Source organism: Chlorocebus sabaeus, chromosome 1 (assembly GCF_047675955.1).
Source record: "Chlorocebus sabaeus isolate Y175 chromosome 1, mChlSab1.0.hap1, whole genome shotgun sequence".
Lineage (NCBI taxonomy): Eukaryota > Metazoa > Chordata > Mammalia > Primates > Cercopithecidae > Chlorocebus > Chlorocebus sabaeus.
The window spans coordinates 15,068,297-15,095,188 of NC_132904.1; the positions used below are offsets into that span (position 1 = coordinate 15,068,297).

A 26,892-nucleotide genomic window follows, 5' to 3' on the forward strand; every position below is an offset into this window, starting at 1 on the left:
TTACTCTAAACTTAATATTCGATACATAGTAGATATAATATATACTTAATATATTCTAAACTTAATATTTGATACATAGTAGATAGATTATATTTGCTGAATTGATGAATAAAATTGTGAAGTCTCCATGGAGATATTTCCCAGGTAATATTTCTAGCAGATGAGGAAGTCATTAAAAAGTGGCAGTCAGATTCATTGTTATCTGTCTTCTGACAATAGAGTAAATGTCCTAGAGGAGATGAAAGTAGATAATGGTTTTCATTATTGGAGAATAGGAAATAACTTGAGTTAATTGAGGCAGATGGTCCATGAACAATGCTTCAGAAATAAAATAGAGCTTCTGACCTTTGGTGATCAAGAAATATTACAAAGTTATATATGGGACTCACTTCAGCCCTACATCAAGATCAAATTGTTTCCAATAATTAATGCAAATCATTACATCCTTCTTTTTTCCACAGTGTCTGAGTCCTCTATGCCATCTTGGGAAGCAGGCTAACACACCTCCTTTTTTCCATGACAAATCCTAAACTGGGTATGACTGAATGTTAAGAAAAGTTTTCTTTCATCAAGGCTGATATCCACACTACAATCCACAATCAAAAATGTGACTGCCCCTTACTAGGTAAACAATGAGTTACAGTTTTGTAATCATGTTAGGCACAAAAATGATCTTAATAGAAAAAAATCCAAATAGCTGAGAAAATGCTCCACAATATGCAGGATGATAAGAAAAAAAATCCATATTTTATAGCATGTTACTATTTACAAAGCCTTTTGGCATTCCCTCTCTCTTGATCCTGGCTGAAGATCTCTTGACCTTTACCCATAACAAGGCAGAAATTCTACTGACGAGAAAACTGAAGTGGATCATTTCTGGCGCTAGGTCATAGAGCCAATAAAGAAAGTACTGGAACCCAGATCTAACTTTTTCTCCCTCAATATGTCTTTGTAATTATGAGATCTGATTCATGTGTTAAGAGGACGAGACAAAAGCCCAGAGTAAGATTTGCAGAAACTTCTGGATTGACGGAGCTGAAGAGTTACTCTGTTTGGGAAACCCTCATCCTATTGAAAACTTTCTTCAGAGCCTCCTTCACGTCTTTGTTTCTCAGGCTGTAGATCATTGGATTTAGCATGGGGATGACTACAGTGTAAAATATTGACACAATCTTGTCTTCCTCAAGCGATTTGCCCATGTCGCCTTTCCGGTATATGAATATGAGTGTTCCAAAGAAAAGAGTCACTGCAGTCATGTGAGAAGCACAGGTGGAGAAGGTCTTGGCTTTGCCACCTGCTGTACGAATCTTCAGAATAGCCTGAATGATGAACAAGTATGACGTAAGAATCACTGAAATGCTGGTTGTGATCACCAGAAAAGCTAAGAGGTAGATTACCCATTCCCATGGCCTGGTTTCACTACAGGCAAGCTTCAGCAGGGGTGGGAGGTCACAGAAAAAGAAGTCTACATGGTTGGACTTACAGAAGTAGATAGAGAAGGTGCAGCCAGTGCGGATCACAGAATTGACTATGGCACCAGCATATGCCCCAGCCACCAGCCCCAAGTGGGTCTGTGGTGTCATGGCTATGGCATAGAGGAGAGGGTTACACACAGCCATGTAGCGGTCATAAGCCATCACAGCCAAAAGGAAATACTCAGTGCTAGCACAGAGTGTGAAAAAGAAGAATTGGCTGGCACAGCGCTCATAGATGATGACCATCTTATCAGTTCCCAAAGTCTCAAGAAACTGAGGAACAATAACAGAAGAGTAGCAAATGTCCAGGAAGGAAAGATGACTGAGGAAGAAGTACATGGGAGTCTGGAGCCGAGGGTCAGTCTGAATTAGCACAATCATGCCCAGGTTGCCCACCATGGTGATGAGAAAAACGACCAGAAACACAAAGAAAAGACCTATCTGCAGCTCTGCCTGCAACCAGAACCCCATCAGAACAAATTCTGTCACCATGGTGCCATTCTCTGCCATGAAGCCAATGTTATCCACTGAAATTAAAAAATAATCATAATAACGTCTCATCGAAGATAAATTAAGGCAGTAGTGGCTTGACTTGATCATTGCTCAGTAATTATAATAATCTTTTAGATTTGTAAAGCACTTTACTTTTTCACAAACTTTATTTTACTTGATCCTTCAGAAATCCTTCGAAGCACATATTGTTTTTATTTTTGTTTTATTTTATTTGTTAAGTTCCGGGCTACATGTGCAGGATGTGCCAGCTTGTTACATAGGTAAATGTGTGCCATGGTGGTTTGCTGCACCTATCAATCCATCACCTAGGTATTAAGCCCAGCATACAGTAGCATTTTTTCCTAATGCCCTCCTCACCTCTCGCCCTCCCCCAACAGGCCCCAGTATGTGTTATTCCCCTCCCTGTGTCCATGTGTTCTCCTTGTTCAGCTCCCACTTATAAGTAAAAACATGCAGTGTTTGGTTTTCTGTTCCTGTGCGAAACACATATTGTTAATCCCATTTTTGACAGAAGAATATGAGGGTCAAAAAAGTGAAGTGACCCAGATTTCACAATTGGTAAATAGGCAAAGCCTAGGTTAGACCTCAATTCCTGAGGCACTTCCAAAGCTTCTGACAGGTCCCACATTGGAAACCTTAATCAGCCTCGTGTGGAGGAAGAAAGCACTTCGTTGAAGAAACCCTAGTGGTGTAGTCTAAAAGACACGGGCTTTGAAATAAGGTGTAGGTTTGAATACCTTCAGACCTTGAGCAAGTTAAGTAGCCTTTCTGAACTTCAGCCTCCTTCTTTGTTAAATGAGGATTACAATGCCCAAATTATATTATTATTGTGAAGGATATAATTTACATAGTATGTTAACATGGTCTGACACACATTTAGAATTATTTTTTCTAAATTTTGAGATAATATGAGTGGCATGCTCTTAGGTTCATGTACATTCTAGAAACAAGTCCACAGCCACCTGGAGTTCCAGCATCAACTCCACCTTTCTTTAGGGTTGTTTCTGATGTGCATATATGCACAATGGATTTGTATGCTAGACAGTGAGTCATAAAGAACAAGTACTGTCAGGACCTCTATAGCCCATTGCCTGCCAAGTCGCCTCTTCCTCTCTGTTCCTGCCAAGCAGCATGGCCTGGTTTCCAAGTTCTCCTCTTATTCCAAAGGATCTGTCCTAGTTTTTTTAATGCCACATCATTATCAATCAGTGAGATACATGAATCAAGCTATTCCAGAATTAGCCTGCAAAACTCATTAAGAGACAAAGCCAGCACACTGAGTTTTGAATTCTAATACAGATGGGGTTCTTGCCAGGTGTTGGGAAAATACTCTCTGTGCCTTTGAACACTGATAATTTAGAGTAATGAACATAGTGAATGTGGACTTCATAGGTGATTCTTCTTGTCCTCTTTCCATCTTTGAAACAAAAACTGAATTTGAAAAAGATCTCATAGGACTTTAGATAAATAATAAAGTAAAACCTTGATCAATGTTTGGCAAAAGCTGATCTAATTTTTGAGTAATGTTCAGCATCTGGTGGGAGTTTTTTCCCCCACTGAATTCTTCATAGGGTAAATATTTAAGTTGTTTTTCTACACTTAAGGCCAAATCTTATCCTGATCTTCTCCCAGAATAATGATTCGCCATGTTCTTAAGAGGAGTTCATGTAAATCATCCTGGCCAAAGGAAAAAAGAGGCTATATTCATCTATTTATTTAATAAGAATCTACTGAGAACTTACTGTGTAGCAGGCCCTTTTCTAGTTACTTGGAACAAAACAAAGGTTCCTGCCTTCATGCTTATTCTAGTGGAACCTGGCATATATAATATATGTTCAAAAAAGAAGAAATATATTCTTCTACCATGATAGAAGTTAATAAGTGCTGTGAAAAAAAATGCTGCAGGGTATGAGGAATTAAAAGTATCAAAGTAAGGATAAGGATATTAAGACCATCACAAAGACTCATTGAAAAGGTGACATTTCAGCAGAAATCCTGGGAATCAGGTAACTACACATATGTGCTTGCATACGTCATTTAGCCACAACTAATAGAAAATAAGGACATAAATCACCAGCAATGGACCACCCTGCTCCGATTACAAAATATATGGAGGCTTTCAGGTCTTTGGGAGACATGTTCCAGGCAACATTGATCAGAAGTATCAGCCTCCTGATAGCAGAGAGAAGCTCCTAAGATGCTCGAGGCTCGATAATCAACCTAAGATCACCCAGCACAAAGGTAAGGCTGGAATCCCACAGATATACATAATGGCTAAGAAAACGGGCCCAGAAGACAAAGTTTGTTCCAGACTTAGACTCAGGCATTTCTATTTGTGTGACCTTGTACAAGTTGCTTGACCTCAAGTCTCGGCCTCAACATCTAGACACTGACAATAACAGCTGCACATGCCCGCCTGAACTTAAAACAAAATTTGAAGGGAAAAAACCCTGAATATAAGATTATTCTCCTTTTTATCCAATATTGTTTATTTGTGCTAGAGGTTTGCCCCCTTAGTCTTTCTGATGGGCCAGAATTTGATTTTGTTAATATTTCCTTTTTTTTTTTTTTTTTCATTTTCTGTTTATTTTCTTCCTTTTTCCTTTTACCTTCTTCCTTTCTCCCTTGTTCCCCTCATCTTCCCGGGGCCCCACCCCTGCTTTGTCTTTCTGTACCCCCTCTTTCTTTAGCTTACTCTATAGTAAATTCAATTTGTTTTGGTTCCTTCTCGTGTCTTAGAAAATATAACACACATTACAGAGGTTGGGGAGTGAAACGAGGACATGATGGTCAAAGGGTACAAACTTTCACTTAGACAGAAGGAATAAGTTCTTGAAATCTATAGTACAGCATAGTGACTATAGTTATTAATAATGTATATTTCAAAATTGTTAAGAGTACATTTTAAATGTCTCACCACAAAAAATGCTGAGATGACAGTTATGTTAATTAGCTTGCTTAATCATTCCAAATTTTACACATTTATGAAAACATCACATTGTACTACATATATACAAGTTTTATTTGTCAATTAAAAACAATAAAAATACATGTATGATTGTAAAAAGAATAATAGCACAGCTGTGCTATGAGAAGAAAAAATATAATTTAAATTAATGGAAACAGCGTACTCTGCCTAGTAACATTCAGATGTTACTTTTTGTACTTTTATTACAGAGTAAGCAATTCATTTCCAAAATTATTATAAAAAGTATCTTTCAAACACTAGGTTTTTAAGTTGCTCCCAAATTTAATTTATTTCTACTTTTTTGCTGCCTAAAGTAAGACTCAGAGTGGGTCAGCTACTTTCCCAAGACCACGGTCAATAAACGGCACCAGTTCTTCTGGTTCCAAATTCACCGTGCTTTACATTAGCTTACACTACGGTCATCATTTTGGCCCAGGAAGTGGGATGCTCCTGCCCAGCCTCAGGCACCCCCAACTGCAGAAGCACAAATCAGGAGACCCATCTCATTCTACAATTGTTCTAAGAGACACTTTTAGGTTTCTGCTCTGGGAAAGGAGGAGGAAGCATTTTCCTATGGGGAGAGTGACATGGTCAGGGAATAGCAGTTGACTATGATAAGCCAGAGAGAGCATATGATAGGAAGGCTGGAAACAGCACCTGGAGGCCTGGATTCAAGTGTGGGTCCTGCCACTAAAGCAAGTATCTCCCATCTCTTGAGGTGCATCCTCATATAAAAAGACGGCACTAACAGACCTCAAATGCTGTATCCTGTTCTATAGCACGATGGTCTCTCTTCTCCTCTTAAAAGTCTAATGACAGAGGAAAAGAGTATCTATCAATATTAATGATGACATTAAGAAAGTATTCCTTGTGTGATAAATACTGTTCTAGGTATTTCATACAAACTGCCTCGTCTACTTCTCACAATACCCCAACACAGGACATATGTTTACTATCCCTATTTATAGACTGGGAAACAGGGGCTTGCAGAGATTCAGAAACTTGGTTTAGGTAAATTCCTAGGCAGGCATTTGGACTGTGGTCTGTCAGGCTCCAGGGTCATGTAGGCAGCCACTGTCTGATGGCTCATGATTACGGAAATGATGAAAGCTATTAATAATGCCCTGGAGTGAGCACCTTTCTATGCTCAGGACTTTTCTAGTGGCTTTACATATATTATCCTCTTACACTTGGGCAAGGAGGTAAGTAATATAAGTTAAATAAATTTTTTGGCAAATGACCCCAATTCTAAGTTGGAACCACTGCCCATGTTCTCTGTTTTGTAGCATCATTTTTATTATTCATGTCTTATCTGCAGAGATGGGAGGGTAGAAGAGATGCTCAGGGGTCTCATCAGAATCAAACTATAGTAAGGAACCTGCACCCCCTGAGGGCCATCATCTCCAGCACAGATTTAGGTTACAGGACAAAAGTCACGTGAACCATTCTTGCTTCCGGCTCATTACTGTCTGCCCACCTGTACTTTCCCTTTGCCCAGATCTCACTCCTCATTTTTAATTTACTGTATCTTGCTACATTATGCATTTTTATAAGCCACTTTAAATCTCCTTTGGAAAGAAGTATTGATGAATAAATAAATACAAAATAAAATTGCCCATTTGGCAGATGTCAGAATAATCAGCCCTCTCTGCATTAGACCAATAATAGTGTCGCCAGAGGACTTTGCCAAATGGGTTGTGGAAAGACAGTGCACAAACTGTGGTTCAACCTAGATCAGACTGATCTATGGATGACAGAAAAAGACAGATGCTCAAGGGAGAAAATGAAAACACTTAGGGAGGTCTCCAGGTCTATGCTACTACAGCCAGCTCCTGAAGTCTTTGCAAACCAAAATCCCAAAATAATGACCTAGGCTTTCCTTTTGAGACAGTGAAGAGCCTGAAGGGGGATTGGGAGAGGGTCTCTTAACTCACAGTACACTTTAATGTGATCCTTCTAAGCTTCAACTCTGCCCATTTTGCAATGGACAGAGGAATATTTTAAAGACTAAGGCTGCTGCTCAATGATCACTCATCTTCAGAGGAGCTAGAAAGTTTGGTTCTCGCCAAGAACAGTTGCACCTTGCTATGTGATACATCCCCTAAATTCCTAAACTGGTCAAGAATGATTTGTAATTCTAGAGAGAACCGCCAGTCAATTTCCCAGTGATTAAGATTAGGGAAAACAAACAGTATCTCCTCAAAATCTCCAGGCAGGGAGATGAACCATGAATCCATTTGGTCTCAGAGGAAAATATTTGGTCCCAGGCAATTTGCATCAACTGAGTTGCTGGGAAAGTGAATAGAACACTGAAGCAAGTTTCCTGTTTCGAAAACCTACAAATATTTGAAACTGCTGAGTTTTAAGGATGCACAGGAAGGAATTGCACCCTTTATGCCATCATGAACCCGCCACGCTCCACAGTATTGCGCAATATTAGCATTTAACATTCTCAGCAATCTGTTATCTAATTGTTGTTCAGGCACAGAAACATTTCACTTCCAGACAGACTTTCCCTGGTGGATGTCTGTAACTCGGGGTTATCTTTCCCCCCCAATAGTTATGTCTGTCCAAGGCCCACAGCCTCATTTTTATACCAGGCAATAGTGAACACACCCAGGATTTGTTTACTATCCTAGGAAACGTGAGTTACCTAGGATAACTATGGTAGGTTATCCAAAAGCCAAGGGAGAAAGACCTCAAGACTGTCTGCTCTTTGAAATTATTAATGCTCCCCAAAATCTCTACTACACCTCAGAAAACTAATGGGGGTTTTAGGAAAGAGAAAGTCCAGCAGGTTTTAATAGGCCCCATCTGTCATCTTCGGGCAATGAAAGCACCGGGCTAAGAACCAAAAGGCTACTATGGATTGAACAAGAAAGTGCATGGGAAGATGATTCTAAAAGTGAAAAGTGTTCACTTGCAAGGGGTTTCTGTAAGTGCTCAGAGATCAGCTTGATAATAGTACCCACTGGGGGAAATATATAGCCACGGATCGGAAGAGTATTTATATAGTTCAACAAAACTAATCTACTTAGAACCTCCAGGTCAGGTTTAAACTTATTTAAAAATGGGGAGTCATAAAGTTATGTAGCTGTGCTCTTGGCTGGAATTATGCAACAAAGACGTATAAAGCTCTGCCTATTTGCTCTGTGCCAGGCACTATTCTGGACACAGTGGATGTAGTGACAAATATATAGAACTAAACAGGCATGGATGACACTGATTCTTTCTCTGCCACTAAAATCAAACTGGTATCAGCTGCTTGTGCTGACTTAAAGAGGAAAGAGGGAAAAGGAAAGAGGTACAAGATGCCTTGGCTGCTATTCAATGTGTCGGGGTGGACTGGAGTGGACTCAGAATGTTTAAATGGTGAAAAACTAGAGCAACTCCTTCCACCCACATGCTGTCTGTGTTCAGGTAGAGAAGTAGTTCAAGCGAGAGATGAAAATAGAGTCTGTATTGAAGAGCACTCTGTTTCCCTCAAAATCTTGTTGGGAAAAAAACTTTAGTTGGCCATTTTCTAGTTGAATAAAAACTCACAAAGACATAAGAGAAATATTTTCTGGCAATACATTTGCATTGAAAATAGCAGAAAGGCAGAACCAGCATGGTGTCAAGGAGCCCGAATGCTTTGAAGCTCTATCACAGCAGGGTCAAATCCCAGCCAGTTGCCTAAACTCCCTGGATTCCAATTCTTTCATCTATAAGATGGGTATGATATCACTTAACTCACAGGAGTGTTGTGAGGATGAAATGAGGTGACATATTGAGTGTTCGGCAAAGGTTGCTTCTGTTGCACATAGGAAAGATGTAAATATCCTCTCCCAAAAAACTACAAACTACTTTCATAATCCCACATTTTGGAACATTATACACCCGTTATTTCATTTAATCTCCATATAACCCATTTTCAGATGAAGAAAGTGAGAATCGAGAGGTCAGTTGACATGTCCAAGTGTCATATGGCTAGGAAGAAAAGCAGCCAGAATCGGGACCTAGACACTTTCCACCATACCACAAAATCCCTTACCAAGGTGCCATAGGGATATGGATGCCCTGCCTGAAGACGGGAGGTCACAGAGAAAGACATGAAAAGTTGGAATCTTGAGGTTCTTCCTCACTTTGCAATCCTGTCATAAACGTCTAGAAGGGCATATGAAGTCTACACAAGTGCTGACCCTAAATCTCTTACACTTCTCCTTCCCCAGTGGCTTCTCACTCTGACCCATCTGCTCTCAAGACTGACTGTGCAGTAGACTCTTGGAACTTGGAGTCTGCAGGTCATGGTTCCACTCTCCTTCCTTCCAGAAGATAAAGTAGCATCAGCCCCATCCTAGAGATGAGGCAAGAGAGTCCCTGAGATGAGGAGGGCTTGTCCACATACAAAGAGCCAATGAGAAAGGTTGGGGATGACTAGAGCCCAGGTCTTCCGCAGCCTGGTGAGGTGCTCTCTCTACCATCTGGATGCTCCTCCTTCAGAGTCTTAGCACAGCTGTTCTAATGACCAGAGCTACTCATGCTCTCTGCCTCTCAGACACCGATGGAAGCAGATGAAATTCTCTTCTTTCAAGGGGGATTAGGGAGAAAAGCCTCAATGATGGATATTCCTAAGTAGAACAAGACTTACAAGGCATGAACATGGACATCAGGCCGCCTTAGTTTTCTGGCTGGGGCCCTTCCTCCTTAGAGCTTCTCAGCCAGCCAGCTTCTAAATGAGAGATCTCAATTAAGCTCAGTCAAGCACTTACAGAAAGTAGCTTGATGGACTCTGAACTGCAGGAATCTGAGGCTTTACTGCCACCCAGAGCAGAAATACCCTCTCCGGCATCACTGATGGCTGATCTTGGAGCTAGCAGTGACCCTTTCTGACCAATTACACCTATGGGAACTGAACAATTCCAAAGATGGGGAAATTACTCATCCACAAAGGAGATTGTTCTGTTTCAGAGCCTACCTGTTACTTCTAGCTCTCTCTATAATGTCAGTGGCGTCATGCTGAGTCATTCCCAACACCTGCCAGCATTTTACAAGTTTCTTAGAAATTCAACAAGAGTTGCTGCTTGCCCTTTCCACTTTCTCAATATAACTAACTACATGTAAATAGCCTCCCCACTTTTCCATGTGGTCTCACCTTTCTATCTCTTCTGATTCTGAAAACAATCACCTGGAGTAGGTATGCGAGGCATTACGAGTTCCATGTTATAGATGAGGAAACCGAGACACAAAGATGTTAAGTGCCTCACTTTACTGCAAGGGAGAAGCAAAAGTATTAAGTGCCAGCACATTGTGCTCCCAGAAAATCACATGTAGCTTTGACCCTACCCTCTAAAAGAAACAAAGAGAAACCCATTTTATGTTAGAGGAAACTGAAGTTCAGGTTATCAAGTACATTTTCAATCTGGACTGTAATGCATTTTCTCTCTGATCTACTATGGCCATGCTCACCTTCAGCAGGACCAAAAGGTCCTTCCCCAGTCTGGAGGGCTGGGCTGAGTGCAGGTAGAATGTGGTGTCTAAGTGGGGCTTTGGAGGCCAAAATAAATAGGCATGTTCAGCACCTGCAGCTCACAGGCCTGGCATGCACAGCAGCTGGATTAATAGGAGCTGGAGCTCTGCCCTATCCTAGGCTGGATCCTTCACTCCAGGAAGGCAATTAGGAGAATTTGCTACTGACTGGTGTTTCTAATCAGTCCTCAGCTTCTAATTAGGCTTCTGCAATGCCCGGAGGAAAGAAATCTTCAGAAAAGGGCCTCTGCAAAGTTTACTTTCTCAATTCCTCCTCCCTCAACCTTCATCTCGTCTGGCAGCCTCCTCCATAATCCAGCCTCACCTTGGGGATGAGGGAGATACCTCTGTGTTCTGCTCTCTGAGGAGCTGACATCAACCCAAGGTGACCCTTTCTGGCCAATCTCATTTACAGAGACTGTGCAAAGTCCCAGCAATCTGCTTACGCAGTTATTCAGCTAATATTTAATTAGCTATAGATAAAGTATCCACAGCAGTATCTGGCACATCATATTTTTTCTATCTCTGTTTAACTCATTGAGTCTTTACGACAATTCTATGGGGTAGATACCATTTTTATTCTATGCTACAGGTGAGGAAACTGAGACTCAGGGAGGTGAAGTAACCACTCATGGTCACACAGGTAGTAAGAAGAAGAGCTGAGACTGGAACCAGGGGAGACTGGCTCCAGATCCCTCACTCTTAACCACTATCCTGTGCTGCCTAGTGTAATTTAACTGATTGTAAACACAAATAATTTCATATAGAAAATTTGGACAATGTCAAAGTCTAAAAGAAGAAATATAAACCATTGAACCATTCCAACAAGCACTGTTAACAGTTGGAGGAAATACACTAGAACAGAGTTATTTAGAACACAAGCTCTGCAAGTAGATTGCTCTACCTTGTGGATTTAAGCGAGTTATATCACTTCTCTATGCTCACTTCCTGGGATGGTCAGAAAATTGAAGAAGATGATACATATAAAACACTCAGAACTGAACCTAGCAATAGGTTGGTGCAAAAGTAATTGCGGTTTTGCCATTACTTTCAATACTATTAATATCCTTCCAGAATTTTCTTCCCTAGGTATTTACATATTTTTAAAATTGAAATCAAGGGCCGGGCGTGGTGGCTCAAGCCTGTAATCCCAGCACTTTGGGAGGCCGAGACGGGCGGATCACGAGGTCAGGAGATCGAGACCATCCTGGCTAACACGGTGAAACCCCGTCTCTACTAAAAAATACAAAAAACTAGCCGGGCGAGGTGGCGGGCGCCTGTAGTCCCAGCTACTCGGGAGACTGAGGCAGGAGAATGGCGTGAACCCAGGAGGCGGAGCTTGCAGTGAGCCGAGATAGTGCCACTGCACTCCAGCCTGGGCGACAGAGCAAGACTCCGCCTCAAAAAAAAATAAAATAAAATAAAAAAATAAAATAAAATTGAAATCAAAGTTTATATTGCATTTTTATGTTGTTTCCTTAGGGTGAGTTTATAAGAAGAAAAATAACTGTTATAAAGTTTCTCAAGTGGGAGAGGCCTATAACCCACCCTGATACCCTGAAAAGTACTGAGACCTCTCATTGGACAGCTCATGAATGCTGGGGGCATTGAACACCATATCCTGAGACTCCATACCCTAAAAGTCTATGTGACCACAGGAAAAGAAAAAACTAACTCCCAAACTTGATGCAACACTGGTGAGATTGCCTTCTTCTGATATACCACATGCTGTTGAACAATCTCAAAGGTAGTCAGAAGGCTCAAAACTCTTAGGTAAAGCAGAAACCTCCACAAATAAAAAAATGTTTTATATACATAAAATTATAGAAAACATTGCTATATATTGTTATAAATATTATGTAAAACACTGTGATATATGTCCTTCTAATCTTGACAGAGGCAATTATGACACATTTAATTTAGAAAACTTATTAATAAAGATATATATATTTATTTCCTATCCTTACATGTGATGGAGAAAATTTATATCCCAAAAAATGTATATTCCTCATCCTGCTATTTTGCTATGTCTGACACTGACAGCCACCACTAATGACACTGTCCTGTCCACCAGGAAGACCCTTCAGTCCTTTATGGTGGTTTCCACACAGGCCAGCTCCCCACCCAGGCCAGCTGAGAATAATGTACATCCCTGAACCTCTGTGGAGGTCTGAGTTTGAATCCCTTACCTCAGGGGAAATTCCCCAGCTTCCTATGTAGATCAGTGGTCCTTCTGAGCTCTAGCCCTGTAGCATTTAAGAGCCAAAATACGTGTATGCACAGGGAGATGTTTATAGCATTCGAACTCCAGGCTCCTCACATCCAAAATATCCTATTGCACCTAAGTAATTTGCGTCACTTTGGTATTTTCAATTTTTTATTATGAAATAACAGTACTATAATTATAATCTTTATCGATGTTAATAATTACCTCCTTTATAGATGTTAATAATTATATCCTATTATAGACATTAATGATTATAGATATTAATGATTTTAATCCTAGGAGTAATTTCCTAGAAATGGAACTATGGGGGAAAAGGGCATTTTTTTTTTTTTTTTTTTTTTTTTTGAGACAGTCTTACTCTGTCACCTGGGCTGGGGTGCAGTGGCGTGATCTCAATTCACTGCAACCTCCTGGGTTCAAGCAATTCTCCCGCCCCGCCTCCCAACATAGCAGGCGTGTACCACCACCCCTGGCTAATTTTTCTTCTTTTTTTTCTTTTTGGTAATTTTTTAGTAGAGACAGGGTTTCACCATGTAGGCCAGGCTGGTCTCGAACTCCCAGCCTCAAGCAACCCGTCCACCTCGGCCTCCCAAAGTGCTGGGATTACAGGTATAAGTCACCACACCCAGCTGGGAAAAGGGCACTTTTATTTTTAAGGGCCTTCACGTGAATTAGCCAACTGATTTCAAGATGCTCCCCAGCACTCCAGCGTAGGAAAGGAACTGTTTGCCATCACTCCCGTTAATAATGAATATTACAATTTTCTTTCAAATATTTGATGATTCCGTAGGTAAAAAGTATCTCATGACTACATTAACTTTTTGTGATTTGTATTGCCTACCTATTATGTTAAATTTTTTCGTATATTTAGCCATTTCTATTTCTTTGTAAGTTCAGAACTCATATATTTTCCCCATTTTTCTATTGAATTGTTTAACTTTTCTGATTGAATTATAGAAGCATTAAGGCTCTCTCCTCTCATTGTTTAATGAATATTTATTGAGTGCCTAGTGTAAATGAAGAGTTGTTCTAGGCCCTACAGATGCAGCAGTGAACAAGACAGACTCAAGGAAGAGCATTAGGACAAATACCTAATGCATGCGGGCTTAAAACCTAGATGACGAGTTGATAGGTACAGCAAAGCACCATGGCGCATGTGTACCTATGGAACAAACCTGTACATTCTGCATATGTATCCCGGAACTTAAAGTAAGACAAAATAAAATAGACTCACCTGTATTTATATATACCAGGAAAAAATGAACAAAAAATAATTTGAAAAAAAAACAGGAAAAAAAAAAGCTCTGCCCTCGTATAGCTTACATTCTAATAGGCAGCAACAGAGAGAGTCATGTTATAAAGAAATAGAGAAGGATGCTGTGACAGAAACTATTTGGAGTAGCGACAGAGAAAGGGAACTTCTGGAGGTCAGAAAAGGTCTTGCTGATGGGGTATTTACACTGAGACCTCCATGAAAAGAAGACACAAGCACACCTTCTTGAGTGAGTAGAATTTCAGGCAGAAGGAACGGTAAATGCAAAGACTGAGGCCAGAATATGCTGGAGTCTCAAGAAACAGATAGAAGACTAGTAGGAGATCAAGCCCAGAGGGAGGCTGGGGTAGATCACAGATAATCATGTAGGCCGCAGTAAAAATATCAGGTTTGAGTCTAACTGCAATGGGAAGCCAAAGGAAGGTTTTTAATAGGGAGTTTACAGAATCTGATGTCGGTTTTAAACAATTTCTCTTGATTCTACGAGAAAAATGGATTATAGAGAGGCAAGAGTAAAAGCAGGAACACATTTAGGAGGCTATTGTGGGAGTGTCCAGAGATGAGGGACACCAGAAGAGGTAGTACTAATGTTCTACTTACACACACACACATACACACACCACACACACACACATGCACACGAATTGCACTGCCTGGCCCTTTGTGATTTAATTGGACACTGTGGCAACCACCACCGTTGAGATGGCGGATGGGCTGTGGAGATGGTGGATCCACCTGGGTTCCTGAGATACTCTGACAAGCAAACCTGTGAGAGATACGTACCTGGAACAAGAAATAAATCTGTGCTGTTTTAAAGCACTGAGATTTTTATGTTATTTAAGAGTGCAACATAACCAAGGATAACCTGGCTGAATAGTGGCAAATGAAAAGAAATGAATGAATTTCAGATGGTATGAAGTAAATCTAACAGGACATGCCTTCCGTGTATGTCATAAATACCCTTTTAGTATTTGATTTGCCTTTTTAATTTTTACGTGATGTTTTGGCATGCAAAATTTTTAACATTTTTTTGTAGACACATAACATTTAGTATTATATTTGCTTTTTTATTTTTATGCAATGTTTTGACATATGGAATTTTTAACATTTTATGTTGACACATACATATGCCTTTATGCTAACTTTCTGTATTTTTAGGTTTAAAAAAGTACATTTCCACATTTTCTTTATCCATTCATCTTGTTGATGGGCATTTCCACCAAAAAAATTTTTAATGTTAAGTAAATATCCCACTCTGAGCGATGACAAAGTGACAAAGATTCACTTACATTTTCTTTATACCATGTGACAGATCTGACATTTGTTTTGATACAAGCTGTGAGATACAGTTCAAACTTCTCAATAGGTAACAGTCATTTCACTATCAATGATTCAATAAATGTTTCTTTCTTCACTAACGCAAAATACCACCTTTATTATATACTAGCTCCTTGTGGATACTTGGATTTGTTTCTGAGCTTTGCAATGTGTCCTATTGATGTATCTACCAATTCTTACATCTGAAAAACATTGTTTTAATTATGAAAGCCTCATAGTAAGTTGTTTTTTTTTTTTTTTTTTCGAGACAGAGTCTCGCTGTGTCGCCCAGGCTGGAGTGCAGCAGCACGATCTCGGCTCACTGCAAGCTCCGCCTCCCGGGTTCACGCCATCCTCCTGCCTCAGCCTCCCGAGTAGCTGGGACCACAGGCACCCGCCACCTCGCCCAGCTAATTTTTTGTATTTTTAGTAGAGATGGGGTTTCACCGTGTTAGCCAGGATGGTCTCGATCTCCTGACCTCGTGATCCGCCCGCCTCGGCCTTCCAAAGTGCTGGGATTACAGGCGTGAACCACCACACCCCGTGCTTTATAGTAAACTTTTATATCAGGCAGGTTAATTGCTCTCTCCCTACTATTCCTTTTTTTTTTTTTTTAACAGCTTTTCTTGGCTGTTTTCACCTGTTTACTCCTACTATTCTACTATATTGAAATATTTTTTCTAATAATATATTATTTTTCTAACAAATCCTCACACAGAGATTATGAAAGTGACACCCTTTTCATAATATCTAGTGATACTCATTTTGACAGTTTGGTGTACACTCTTCTAGATATTCCAGTGCCTATATAAACATGTAAAACCATGAATACTTCAGAGTTGGTGTCAAAACTGTTTTTCAATTTAAATGGTAGAAAGCCAAATAAAATTGACTTAAAAATTTAAAAATGAAATTTGTCGATGTAACCAAAAACACTTTATCTGGATGGCTCCAGACAAGACTTGCTTCAGAAACTCAAATATCCTCAGGTTACAGTCTTGGAGTTTGGGGCTTTCCAAAAGTCCGAACATCATCAGACCTCAGTCTTCCTTTCTCCCTCTCTTAACTTCTCTCTGGGCTATTTTCACTCATTCAGTGGCATCAGAAGCCCCAGATATAAATACTCAGAAGTTTATCAGGAAAAAAAGAGCATCTTTAAGTATCCCAGTTAACAGATCAGTACACCCACCTACAGCTGCTATGAGTATTGGCTGCTAACAGCTCACAGCTCTCCTTCTCTGGAGAACTGCCATTAGCTAAGGGATCCACTTTTCCCAGAATGCCTAGGAAGTCACACCACTTAGAGGCAGCCCACAGTCAATGGATGCTTGGTGTGGGCTGCAAAAAGCCAAATCCCTTGTCTGGAGGCAGAACTAGGCCCGTGGCGTAATTCACATTCCAGAGTTCCTGTAAGAATCAGGCCACAGCTAGACTCCAGCTGAAACTACAGCCTACCTCTTTGCTTAGCTATTTCCTGTTTCATTCACTACTTTACAGGTGTCTCCTTCAAGCACTCCCTCAGCGAGGCACTTGCCCAAAATTCTGTCCTGGGTCTTTTTTTAAGGAAGCTAACCTAAGATGCATCTCTTCCCAAAAGTCCAAACAGAAATTCTGGCGTGAGGGATTACATGCCTGTAATCCCAGCAATTCGGGAGGCTGAGGCAGGTGGATCACTTGAAGTCAGGAATTTGAGACCAGCCTGGCCAACATGGTGAAAACCCATCTCTACTAAAAATACAAAAATAAGCCAGGTGTGGTGGTATATGCCTGTAGTCCGAGCTACTAGGGAGGCAGAGGTGAGAGAATCGCTTGAACCCGGAAGTTGCAGTGAGCCGAGATCACGCCACTGCACTCCAGCCTGGGCGACAGAGCAAGACTCTGGCGCAATGCTTAACAATAACAATAACACTATTAATGATAACAATAGTAATGATTATGTTATACATCAAAGCACTCTAGATGGCCCATTGTGTCAAAAGGAGGAGAGGTAATATCTACTGTATAGTCACCCCATTCTACAAGTTCCCCAGGGAATGTTGAATGGAATATTCTTATTACTGGCATAGTCCTCCACCCTGTCCCAATTACCACTCTACCTTCTATACCATCCAGGAAGTATTAGAATACACTACATATACTCTTACCACACAGTTATTTCAATAGATATTTAATTACAGCAAATGATAATAATTACTGTCCAAAAATGCATTGGAAGGTAGAATTTCCTGTGCTAACTGCCAGGAGTCCTGATCTGTGGCTGCCACCCTTCTTTGTAATATATTCTTGTATCATCTGGCATCTGCAGTTACAAAAACCACCCTAGTTAGGCTGAATGCTTGCTGATTTCCAAAGGGTTTTATCCCAGTCATGTTACTTAGAAGTAAACGGAGCACATGGCTTCTTTGAGATTTCTTCTGCTGGAAGAGCTCTGATCCTACAATAACGAGCCAATGAAAGCTTACAGGACACAGAGAGGTTCTACTGAATCAGGACCCAAGTTATTACTAGGAAGAAAGATGGGTTTTCCAGGAACCCACAGTCCAGCAAAGGAGATGAGACTATTCACTAAAGAATAATTATGAACAATGTTAGACCAGTAGAGTTCAGTGCCAAATTATGTGGTTCTAACAAAGAGATCGTGGGTTTCAGAGATGAGGGAAGAGACAAGAGCTAGAGTGGTTAGAAAAAGTTGACCATGGAAACCCTGGAAATGGATCTTTAGGGAAGGTGAGCTGACAAACTCCTCAGTGGAGACATGAATGAAGTATGTTTAGACCACCCCAGACTCATACCCTCCTGAGCCAATAATCACTCTTCCTTGAAATTCTGAGCAGACAATGCTGCCAGGTTTCAGCTCCTGATATGGGACTTGACATCAGGACTAAGGATGAGTGCACTGTAAAGAGAACTTCACCAGAAGTCCTAAGATCTGAGTTCCAGTCTTGATATTACCACTGAGTAACTTTAAGAATGGGGAGCCAATGGCAAAGAAAAACCAAGTTCATTCCCAGTAGAGTCTGCAGTTGAGCTTTGAGACAAACAAGGCTTACGAGTTTTCATGAGCTCCCATAAGATTTGTTTTTATTCTCTCAGAAGTGTGCAGAAGCTGAGATAATGAGCTTCTGCTGAAGTGTGGTCTCCCTGACTGGGCTGGCTTTTCTCTGGAGTCTCAGGGGCTATCCCAGGTGCTGATTCATAATTCAAGGAAAACCACTGAGATCACTGCATCCCTCCCATAAAACTATCCCCAAAGGCAATTTAAATATCCCACTGGTTTGCTTAGTAAGAAGAAAACCTAAAGTCAGTCAGCTACATACGTCTATTTGAGCAATCTTAGCTGCTTTCTACAAAATGCTTAAACAACCTTAGATTAGCTTCACTGCAAGCCCAAGATGAATCTAACTGAATTATTCCACCAGGTAATTAAGACTTAATTATTACCTTGGCTCTGAAGTAAGGTCCACACAAACTAGAGAAGGTGAAACTGGGCAGAGAGTCTTGCCTTTGTCATCAGAACTTGTCATCTGACAGGACCATGATCAGACTGGGATATCAGCTCTTATGTGAAATATACAAGTAAGACTGGATCAGTTTTGTGTGTGTGTGTGTGTGTGTGTGTTTTGGTTGGGGGGGAATCTACAGCTTTAATCTCTTTGGGCTTTTTTGTCACTAGGTAAATTTTAGAAAATATAAATAGTTTCATGTGGGAGGCATGGTACTAGACTGCAGAGCTTAGACAAGAGATTTTCCTGTAAATGACTACTTTCTGTAATTATGCTGGAGTAGAATTAATCATATGTACTAGGACTCTGGCTTTGGAATAAGATAGACCTGGATTAGACTCTGGGCTTTTTCATTGACCAGTCATGTGACCTTGGACAAGTTACTTAACTATTCAGAGTCCTAGTCTCCTCAGGGACAAAATAATACACTGTTCATAAGATCATTGTATGAATTATATGAACTAATGTGTGTACAATGCATAATATCATGATCAGCACAGAGAAGATGTTCAATAAATGGTTGCCAGGATTAGGAAAAGCAGCACAGCATGTTGGTTCAACACTCCAACTCTGGGGTCAGAGAACCAGGGTTAGAATCTAAACATCTTTTCTTTCTAGCTGTGAAACCTCAAGCAAAACATTTAATGTCTCTAAACCTTCATTTCCTCATCTGTAAAATAAAGATAAATATTTATCTCTCATAATGTTATTGTCAAGTTGAAAGGAAATGAAAACCTTTAAAGTGCTTAGCATCTACCTGACTTGGAGCAAGAACTCAGTAAATGTTAACAACAATATTTCGAGACACCGATTTCAGTTAGGTAAGAAACGTTAACTTTGTTGAGCTCCTTCACTCTCCCCAAGGGACTCAAACTTTGGAGGCAAAATGAAGAAGAGTTTGGAGAACGTCCCAAGTTAAAGTAAGTATAAGGGTTGGGGACCATCTCTTCTGTAAAGGGTTCCTCCTGAATTAGAGGAGTCTTTTTCCCTATCCTCTCCAGAGGTCTCATATTATGTCACATATTATAATTTAAATATATCACAAGTAATATTATCAACCTATAAATGTTCCTAGGCTTTCTTAAAAGGATCACTGGCCATAAACCATTGCTTTCCCTTTTGTAAACTGTCCTGGGTTCAGGGAATCAGTTGTTTCTCTCTACTCTGGGCCTCACCCAAGCTAATGGTACCCCAATCTCCTTCTTAAACAAGATCACACAAAACTGGGTGTCACCAGTCTGGTCCTAATATTTTTCCCTCTGGGAAATATTTTGAAAATTGCCTTTCTGGAAAATAAGCAAACTCTACCTTGTTAGATAAAAATCCATTCTAAGTTTTCAAGAATTGTTATTATGTTCTCGTTTTATTATTGAAAAAATTGAGGTTCTAATTTGTTGAGCAGTTTTCCAAGGGTATATCAAGAGGGATATGGTCCAACTAAGTCTCTCTCAAGTTATAAAGAAAGAAAAAGAGAAAAAACATGGACCACAAAGAACTCCAAAATCAATCTTTATACTTGACGCCCATAAAAGTTGAGTATTTGCCTAATGGTTTTAGAGAGGCACTGTGATTTTAAAGGTTTGGGGCTCGGGTCTGCAGAAAGGGTCTTTCTCATCCCCTAAGAAGAGAGCATGATAAGATGGAAAGAATACAGAATTTGGAGTTAGAATGTCCTAGGTTCAAATGTCTGTTCTGTTCCTTCCTAGGTGTATAACAAGTTGGACAACTTTCTTAACTTCTCTGAACTCCACTTTGTTCATCCATAAAATAGTCATAGCTATACCCAGCTTGGAGGGCTTCAGGAAGGACTAGAGCTAATATATGAAACAGGCTTTGCATGCATGTGCCACAAACTCAGTGTGATAGCATCTGCACCCCAACAATCTGCCACCTAATCTCTGGTCAGGAGCCTCGAACAATTGTATCTGTAATCAGAGAGACCCCCAGGAATTAGCCATGGGATACACATAAGATGGACTACAACAATTTCAGAATTAGATGCTGAGAAAGGTGTTGAAATTAACCAGGTTTTCTCATGATTTGAAGGTAAAAAAGCTCTGATTAACTGCAGGGACATTTCTTTGGTTCCATAGATTATAAAGATATAGGAAAATGCAGGGAGACAACAAAATAAATTTATAGCTAAAAGGATTTGCCATCAACTAACTCTTCTGCTTCTACTTTCACTTGGAAGTAATTTTAGACAAATTAATCTCCCAAAGATTTAAATTCCTCAAAGGTAAAAATAAGATCATAATATCTGCTTACAGAACTGTTTTTGGAATTAAATAATATATGCAAAGCACTCACAGTCTCTAGTAGAATTGATAAGTAAAATATGTTATAAGCATACCAAGGAAGATCATAACAAAATCAGAAAAAAAAACTAAATTTACCAAAATTACATAAACAAATCACAAAAATACAGTGTATACTAAAAAGTGGGATTTATGTCACAATATCATGTACACAAATTTTAAAACAAACACACCATAGCCACTGTATTTTTAACATATATATATTTGTAAATAAATATGAAAAGAATAAACATGGAAGGATATGTATTTTGAATACACTAGAGTACACCCCTAAGAGGAACAGGGGAAGGAGTAAGAATGAGGCAGGACTAGCAAAAATAATAAAATAAAATGAAATGAAAAAGAGACTTGCCCTGACCAATGATGATGGTTTATCAGGAACTGAGGAATAAAGGCCATTCAATTTTCTACCTAAGACCCCATAATATTATGTTTAAGTAACTATAAATCACTTGAATAGTGCCTGAATTTCTTTATATACTCAGTATTTAGTAGCTAAAGAGCCTACATACCTAGACATATAAATCATGGATTGTGAGAAACAAAAGATTTAATGGTCATGTAATCTAACTCTGCCATATCATAGAACAGAAAGTGAAGTCCGCGTTGGAGGGAAAATAAACGTTTGAAGGTTACTCAGCTAGTGAGTGCCTGTCGTAGAGCTGACAACCATAGAGCTTGAACCAAACCATGAAGGCCTTCCAAAGAAGCTGACTTATCCCCAGACCCTGCTGCTGGAGCAAGGTGGATGGAATAGCCCTAGGACATGTTTGACTGATCTGTCAATGTCTCTCTCCCACTAGGACCCTGATTAGAGCTGAAGTAAGCTCCAGACCCAAGAACAGCTACCATGAGCCCTTTCATGAAAGCGTGTGCTGCTTGTCTCTCTCTACCCATGTAGTGAATAAAGCAGTCACAGTGATTCTACAGATGGGGCCTCATTACAAGTTCAAAACCTCTTCCTGGCAGGTCCCAGTGGAATTAGACCTTAGGTGAAAGGGAAGTAAAAGAGGGATCCCATGGAAGCCAGAGGACCTGCCTGTTATCCCCGTGTCTGCAGACAGCTAATTATTTGACTTTGGGACAAGTCTTTAACCTCTCTGTCAGTTGTCTCAATGCCAAAATAATTACAATATCTATCATGTCCACCTTACAGGGGTGTGGAGACAATCACAGACATTTATGGATATAAAATGTATGAAAGAAGGTAGAAAGAGGTATTATAATTAGTTTTTACTACTATGGATTTTATCAAAAATAGCAATCCCCATGTTGCCACAGCAAAGAAAATTCCTTGTTGTGCTACATGGAAAAAGAGTTTCTTAATAATGTAATTTTTATATTCATGGCTTCATCAAACATAGTTCTAGATTCAAGGACTCTGAATTGGCAGATTCCAACATGAGGAAATTGGGGGTGTGAGATGAGGGAGGCCAGGCAAATGGTTCAAGGGGAGCAGTGTAGGATAATGGAATCTGGAGACCTGGGTGTGGATCCCAGCTCCTCTACATGTGGGTCAACAGATGGTTTCGTTTCTCTAATCTCCATTTCTCAAACACAAACAAGACTAATGTCACCTGTCCAGTAGGACTGTTGCCAGGTTTCCATAAAGTATTGTGTATGGCAGGTCCTGGGAGAGTAGAGATGTCTTTGAAAAATAAGAGATGGGAACCTGGGCTTCCATGCAAAGACTCCCAAGGAAGCCTTTAGGCATTTTAATGAGTATACTGGATGGACTTGGAATATGGTATTATGCAGTATTACGAGGTGACTCAAATCTGTACCATATGGCAACAGGAAATCTTAGGAAATGCAAAACTTCCATGACTCAAATATAAAGCAAACTAAACATAATTATTTTAACCAATTTGGTAGATCAAAAGAAGGAGCATTCATTTGACTTGACATTTGAAAGATTCTCCCAGAAGCAGAAGTTTAATGACATTTCCTTTTCTGTGTATCCAATCACAATATTTAGTCTTTTTGTATATGGCATGTATGTAATCATAATAGAGAAACACAACTTATTGATAGTAGAATCAACCCATAGTCAAAATACAGAGAAGACTTAAATTAGCAAGCATTCCCATATGAATGGGATAAAAGACTGATTTCTTTTGTTAATGAGGTGGAAGGGAGAAGAGAGGAAAGAACAAGGGAATAATTTCTTCATTTTACTAAGGGTCAAATTTACTCAGTCAAAAAAAAAGAATATATATTATATATATAAAATTGAAAGAAAGATACAAATATATTACATGAAGATAGCAATATTAATAAAGTTCATGTGGGGTAAATGGACTATGTTTCAGAACAGAAAATCAATAGCTACCATCTAAAATTGATAGTAATAGCAACAACAAAATTAGCCAACATTATTTAGCTCTATGTGCTGGGCACTGATCTGTACCTGTTACAGGTATTAACTTATTTAATACTTAAAAGGCTACAAATTGAGTTCAGTGTATACTGCTCAGGTGATGGATATACCAAAATCTCACAAATCACCACTAAAGAGTTCATTTATGAACCAAATATCACCTGTTCCCCAAAAATGTATGAAAATAAAAAATAAGAAGTTATATATTCAAATTCAAAAAAGATAATCTATTTTCTCTTCCTTAAAAAAATTAAAAGAGCCCCATGACATAGGCATATTTTTCTGTGTTACAAATAGGTGAATATGTTATTTTAGGAATGTATGAACTCCTCTACCCAACTTTGATTTAATGAAGAGTTGAGGCACAAAGGGGTTAGGTAACTTACCCAAGGTCAAAAAAAGGTAGCAAGCCCATGAGTTTGAACACATTATTTACAATCGTGGTGTATAAATAACCAAAAACATTTTTAATGCAATATGTTGAAGATGATGGCCTCTGAGATGGGGTGGTGATGATTAAAGTAGAAAGAAAGACTTTTTGTTATCAGTTAATACTATTCGACTAGGCAATTTTTTTACTGCCCACTGAATAATTATATAAGAAGACAGAAAATATCAATGTGTACTATAAGGGAATGGTGGGCAGGAAGAGCAGATACATCAGCTTCCAACTTGTAAAAGGCTTTCATGAGAAGAAGTGATTAAAATTGCTATGAGTATCTAGAAGGGGTAAAACTAAGGCCAGTGTGTGCAAGGTACAGAAGGAGAAACCCTAGGTCCAAAAAGAGAATCAACAGGTGGAACTGTTCACAGATGGAGACTCATATGGCAACTGAGTGACTGTGTCGTGGGTATATGGTAAGTGAGACTTCAGCCCCAGATGGGATTGGAATAGATGCTGTCTAGGTCTCTTCCAAAGCTGAGAATTGTGTGCCTCTTATCTTTACAGAAATTTCCAAATGTAAACTAGAATTAATTTGAATCAGAAATACCAGCTTCAGGCTCAGTTCCATAAAATGCAAGAGATGTCCAAAGAAAATCAGCCAGTTTCAGAATTTCTTAAAAACAAGCTTTACAAATAGGCCCAGAATTATAAGCCACACTTCCACCATAGAGGAAAATATTCTGTCCTTCACTTCTGAAATTCTTTTTATTTCATTCTCATCCTCAGATCAACAGTCCATATTGTCTCCATGGCCAAGAATAATCTCACCACAGTAACCAAATTCATTCTCATGGGCTTTATGGACCACCCCAAATTGGAAATTCCCCTCTTCATGGTGTTTCTGAGTTTCTACCTAGTTACCCTTCTTGGGAATGTGGGCATGATTATTTTAATCCAAGTAGATGTCAAACTCCACACCCCAATGTACTTCTTCCTGAGCCACCTCTCCCTGCTGGATGCCTGTTACACCTCAGTCATCACCCCTCAGATCCTAGCCACATTGGCCACAGGCAAAACCATCATCTCCTACGGCCACTGTGCTGCCCAGTTCTTTTTCTTCACCATCTGTGCAGGTACAGAGTGCTTCCTGTTGGCAGTGATGGCCTATGATCGCTATGTTGCCATTCGCAACCCACTGCTCTATATCGTGGCCATGAATCCCAGACTCTGCTGGAGCCTGGTAGTAGGAGCCTATGTCTGTGGGGTGTCAGGAGCCATGCTGCGTACCACGTGCACCTTCACCCTCTCCTTCTGTGATGACAATCAAATCAACTTCTTCTTCTGTGACCTCCCCCCGCTGCTGAAGCTTGCCTGCAATGACACAGCAAACATCGAGATTGTCACCATCTTCTTTGGCAGTTTTGTGATTTTGGCCAATGCCTCAGTCATCCTGATTTCCTATCTGCTCATCATCAAGACCATTTTGAAAGTAAAGTCTTCAGGTGGTCAGGCCAAGACTTTCTCCACATGTGCCTCCCACATCACTGCTGTGGCCCTTTTCTTTGGGACCCTTATCTTCATGTATCTGCAAAGTGGCTCAGGCAAATCCCTGGAGGAAGATAAGGTCTTGTCTGTCTTCTACACAGTGGTAATCCCCATGCTGAACCCTCTGATCTACAGCTTAAGAAACAAAGATGTAAAAGACGCCTTCAGAAGGGTCACTGGGAGACTCTAGGTATCCCTGACCATGTAGATCCGAGTGAGAGGAATTTTGTTTTAGTCCACTTTTTTCCCATATCAATATATCCTAATAGGCACCATTACTATATGCAACCTATACCTACAAACAGAGAAGATAGAAGATAGGTACCACCAGGCACACAGGGAAAACTACAACTGTGTTGAAATTAGTTTCCAGCAATTTCATGTTCTTTCTTCTTATCCCCTTCTTCTGCTTTCAATCCATTCCTTAGCACTCAGCAGTCTCTTGCTATTCTCTAATGTCACAACTTATAGAATCTCAGGTGCTGGGAGTCTTGAGTTTATTTCATTTATAAAGAATTCCATATTCTTTATGTTATTTTATGAATATATGAACTCCTCTACCCAACTTTGATTTTATGAAAAGTTTATCCTCATTGCCTCTCCATATGGAAACATAGCTCATTGATACTGACTTAACTCTTTGTAGAAAATTATAGCTATATATTGTACTATTGGAGAACAAGGGTTTTTTGTGGTATGGATAACCTGTCAACTCATTATAAAGTAAATGAAAAGAACCTATGAACCCAGTGAAATTTCTAATCAGAAAAAAATAGAGTAGATCAGGAAAGGGTGCTTTCTTTGGGCTACTCTTCCTCTAATGTCTTCCTAAATGGTTTCTAATATCTGCAGAACTATAATATCTTCTTAAGTGACAATTCTCTAGATTCTGAACCTCCAATTTCTTTACTTTTTTCTCTTCCTAAACACAGTGCCTGCCTCATGACAATTACTGCTCTCAGGCTTGTTCCCAGCGTCTGCGAAGTCAACAATGATAGACCTGCAGCAAGTAGTCACAATTGATACTACTTTCTCAGGTAAAAATAGCCTCTATGATTATAGAAGTAAGCAATTATTGTCCACATTGGATGGCGAACTCCTTGAAGACAGGGTCATAATGCTTCATTTAATACTCTCTTCTATATTGCTGCTTCTGGTACACGGAAAACTACTATACATTTATGAAAGACATTAAAGAAGAGACAAATAAATAGACATCCCACATTTGAGTGTAAACTAGTTCAACCACTGTGGAAGACAGTGTGGCAATTCCTCAAGGATCTAAAACTAGAAATCCCATTTGATGGATAAATTCCTGGACACATACACCCTCCAAAGACTAAACCAGGAAGAAGTTGAATCTCTGAATAGACTAATAACAGGCTCTGAAATTGAGGCAATAATTAATAGCTTACCAACCAAAAAAAGTCCAGAACCAGATGGATTCACAGCTGAATTCTACCAAGGGTACAAGGAGGAG

The 26,892-nt window shown here is 39.7% G+C and overlaps 2 protein-coding genes across 2 annotated transcripts; one reads left to right on the forward strand and one right to left on the reverse strand.

Annotated features, from left to right (window-relative positions):
* Nucleotides 1-1,043: 1,043 nt before the first annotated feature.
* LOC103235201 (olfactory receptor 9I1-like) lies at nt 1,044-1,985 on the reverse strand. Its single transcript, XM_007997924.3, has one exon. It carries the CDS (start codon nt 1,983-1,985, stop codon nt 1,044-1,046), a length of 942 nt encoding a protein of 313 aa, XP_007996115.3.
* A 22,669-nt stretch (nt 1,986-24,654) lies between these two features.
* OR9I1 (olfactory receptor family 9 subfamily I member 1) lies at nt 24,655-25,602 on the forward strand. The gene has a single exon (XM_007997946.3). It carries the CDS (start codon nt 24,676-24,678, stop codon nt 25,600-25,602), a length of 927 nt encoding a protein of 308 aa, XP_007996137.3. The 5' UTR covers nt 24,655-24,675.
* The last annotated feature ends 1,290 nt before the right edge of the window (nt 25,603-26,892 follow it).